The 3905-nt window shown below is 41.8% G+C and overlaps 1 protein-coding gene across 1 annotated transcript; it reads left to right on the forward strand.

The window, feature by feature from the left end:
- Positions 1-1146: 1146 nt before the first annotated feature.
- Positions 1147-3426, forward strand: LOC116912550 (F-box only protein 48-like). The gene is made up of 2 exons (XM_032916650.1): positions 1147-1763; positions 2195-3426. Exons 1-2 carry the CDS (start codon positions 1461-1463, stop codon positions 2372-2374), a joined length of 483 nt encoding a protein of 160 aa, XP_032772541.1. The 5' UTR covers positions 1147-1460; the 3' UTR covers positions 2375-3426.
- The last annotated feature ends 479 nt before the right edge of the window (positions 3427-3905 follow it).

A 3905-nucleotide genomic window follows, 5' to 3' on the forward strand; every position in this document is an offset into this window, starting at 1 on the left:
TCTGGGCGGGCTCACAGCCCTCAACTAACCACTAACACCCACTGGGAGTCCCGTCCATGCAGCGGCTGTCACTCAGCGGGGACGCTGGACCTTGCAGTCACTTGGGCAGCCTTTCTCTCCTTCCCTCATGGTGATGAAACTCAGGAAAGACTACCAATCCCAGAAGGCACCGCGCGCTCAAATGGGCGGAGCGGGACTCGAGAGGGCGGAACATGAAGGTCTTCCGGAAAAGATTCAAATCCCTACGTCTGAAATCGCGGGAGGAGCCGACGGCGTTTAGGTAGGAGTGGTCGCTCCGTACTGCACTGTGGGCGGTCGATCGGTTCTTCCCCCAGTGCCTGTTCTCACAGCAAACAGGGATGCAGTTGCTGGGCAGGACCGGTGTGGGCTCCCTGACAACAAGTCTTGCCCGGCGGTGCTCTACCTCCGCTTGCCCACTCCAAGTGACTTTTGACAGGACGGGTGGGTGGAGGGTCTGGAGGTAGCCCAGAGTGTGTGCTCTTCCCGAAGACCCAGATTTAGTTCCCAGTACCCACAGAGGGGGCTCGCCACTGACTGTTATTCCGGTTTTATAAACTAGGTAAGCACAGCTTGTGTTTGTATTGCAAAGCAGCTCAAGGATGACGTGTGGTCGTGCTTCCAGAAGCTTACACCGTGCTCCTTGAGAGCATTAGCTGACATCAGGCTTTAAATCTATAGCGATATACTATTCCTAGCTGAATTATGAACTGTTTAGACTGTAGTTGTCCCTCACTGATAGATTCCGGGGCAGTTATCCTTAGCTCCTAATTAGGCACATAAGATAGATCGATTTCTAAGACACTACTCTTGAAGCTTAATTGGACATATGAGACTCTGTAACTATAACCAGAATTTCATCCTGGACCATTCTAGGTAAGTTTATGTCAAGAGTATGCACCTGTCCACTACATCCAAGTACTTAAGTCGTTCTTATATAAATTACTAAAGGTCCAGAGGTTTGTGACTACATCAGCTTGAAGAGCCCAATGGTGAAGCATTCAGTTCACACGGGGACTTTTAATAAATATTAAAGTAGCCATTATTACTAAACTCAGTAAATGCATGATGTAGAGAATCATTTCTGTTTTTTAAAGATAACGTTCTTCCGGAGCAGCAAGAAACAAAACATGTAGAAGCAATCATATTTGCTAAACATTAATGTTCAAAGAGAAGGGAACGTGTCCATGGTCTCCCAGGTACAGTTCAGACGTGCGGCCTCTTGGTTTTACCCACTCCACCTGGCAGTCTTCGTGAAACACACAAGAGACATGGCATGGATTCCGCCTTGCAGATTTTGAGGCCGAAAGTCAAGATGTGTAAAGTCCTTTAAATGGTGCCCAAACTATCGGGCTCGGAGTAGGATGCACGGTTTGGTCGGAAGAGGTTGAGTATATTTAAACTCTGCCCCGTAGGTTACCTATGAAGACAGTTGGCAAACTATGAAGAAAACTTCCAAGAACAGTAATGCCAAGGTTCCCGGTATGGAATTGAATTCCGACGATGCTGAAAGGGGGAGAAAAGAGAATCAAAGTAACTTTGTTGACCTGCTGCCCCTGGAAGTCACTTTTAACATTTTCAGCCAGCTAGACATTCCGAGTCTATGTAGCGCTTCCAGGACGTGCACAAGTTGGAACCGTGCAATAAGAAACAATGACTCCTTATGGAAACCTCACTGCTTGAGCATAAGAGCTGTGTGCCAAAGAGAAGTAGATGATGATATAGAAAATGGTTATACCTGGAGGGTAAGTTCAATCTTCCAACTTGTTATAATTTTGGACAAGGGGTCGTACACAGTTAAGATAATACTGTAAGTTCTCTACTGAGGATTAACATGCAGAGTGTGCTGACTTTAGGAAGTTGAACTATTATCCTCTTTCTACTAGCATAGTTTCCACGATGTTTTCTACTCAGCTTTGTACATCTCAGATCCTAAAGTCGGGAACTTTCCTTGTTAAGCAGAAGGGAGGTGAAGAAGCCAATTGCCTTTCCTTCCACCTTATGAAAATCTCCAGTATATACAGTGTATACACACTAATCCATACGTGCACACATGAATTTGTCAATGCGATTGGCATGTGTATTTCCACATCAGGAACGAATCTCAGCCCTGTGAATGAGTTTCTCTACCAACCACACTGCCAGCCCTTTTGAACGATGATGTCTATGCTTTCAGGTAATACTCCTGAGAAATTACCAGAAGAGCAAAGTGAAAAACGAGTGGCTAAGCGGCCGATACAGCAACATCCGTTCTCCCGTTAGCCTGCCAGAGAAGGCCATGTGCCCGATGGACGCAGATACGTGGGGGGAAATTCTAGATGCAGAGCTGGGAAGAGAAGTTGAAAAGTTGCAATAGTTTGACGCCACGTTATCAAGATCACTCAGGCTTCGGGGGACTTTTTAAAATCTGATAATGTCCTTGTCAGCCTTTTAAATATTTAACATTTAAAAGAAAACAAAGTTGAACATGAAACTTTGTTTATATTTTTTGCACTTTAGTTAAAAAAAAATGTTCTGGTCTTATACTGTAGGAAAGTCATGAAATGTTATTTTTATAAGAAATAGTAGACTAATAGAATGATTTTGAAATGTATTGTTCCATATATTTATGTTAGAATAGTGCGTTACTTTAAGTAGTAGAATTTACCGTTGTTTCCTATTTAAACTTTCAAGAATTCAGGGGATTTCTGAAGAACTTATTTAAAGATCCATCATAAATTAAGTATAGATATATACTCATAGGAGTAATACTGAAGTGAATAGTTGCGATAGGTTTAAATTGATAATAAATTTACATGTTAGTAACTTAACAGTTTGCACTGCAGTGGAACAGATTGAATTGTCAAATAGTGAAACTATTTTAAAATGTGTTAAACCTATAGTTTATTTAAACTTGTCTCAGACTAAGATTTTCATTATTTTTTTACAAACCTGAGATTAGTCTCAAAGACTGAGAATGTGTGGAAATCTTCAGGACATTTCATGGCTTTTAGAACCACCGAAGGCTTTATTTACCTTATCAAACGTGTTCCCAACACTTGATAGCACCACCTAGTGGCACTCCTGGATGCTTCTCCTTACTCATTAGGGAAAATTACTCTCCAAGCCCTGTTTGACCTTGTTAAAGTGTATCTTTCCAAGGAGGAACTTTTTACCCAACTTTGTTCACCTTTTTTTATAAGAGGATACTATGTAGCACATTCCATCTACACGGTTAGTCTACCTGAATCTGTAAAACATAAGAAGGTGTCTACAAATATGCTCATTTGTATGGAGTCTTCTGTAGCTGTATCCCTTGCCTTTTGATTGCTGTATCAAACACCATGGGCAAAACCAGCTTATGGAGAGAAGAATTCATTTGTCCTATAGTTCCAGAGCAATATGTGTCCATCACTGCAAGAAAAGCATGGCAGCAGTTATTAAATACTGGCTTCCCAGTATTTAATAACTGGACATGAGCTTAGAGCGAGAGGCCAGGAATCACATCCTCAACCAAAAGCATGAAGCAGAGAGAACAAACTGGATATAGATGAGGTCTTAAGCTCTCAAAAGCCTGGTGCCAGTAACACTTCTTCGAGCAAAACCATATCGCCTAAAACTCCCCAAACTTCCCTACCAACCAGGGACCAATACATATTCAAGAACAAGAGCCTATGTAAAACATTTCTTACCAAACTACCACAGTTATTTTAAGTCTAGGAAACCAGAATTTAATAACTAGACAGACAGCCCTCAGAAAAATGCTCCCCTCATAGACACATTTTTTTTGTTGTTGTCTCACATGGGTGATTATTATCTACTAGTGTTTTAATGTAAATTAAAAATAAAATAAATTGGAAATGACCTTGAAAACCAGGCAAAGCAGTTTCCAGAGCCCTTCAGGAATT

The sequence above is a fragment of the Rattus rattus genome, chromosome 11 (genome assembly GCF_011064425.1).
Source record: "Rattus rattus isolate New Zealand chromosome 11, Rrattus_CSIRO_v1, whole genome shotgun sequence".
NCBI lineage: Eukaryota > Metazoa > Chordata > Mammalia > Rodentia > Muridae > Rattus > Rattus rattus.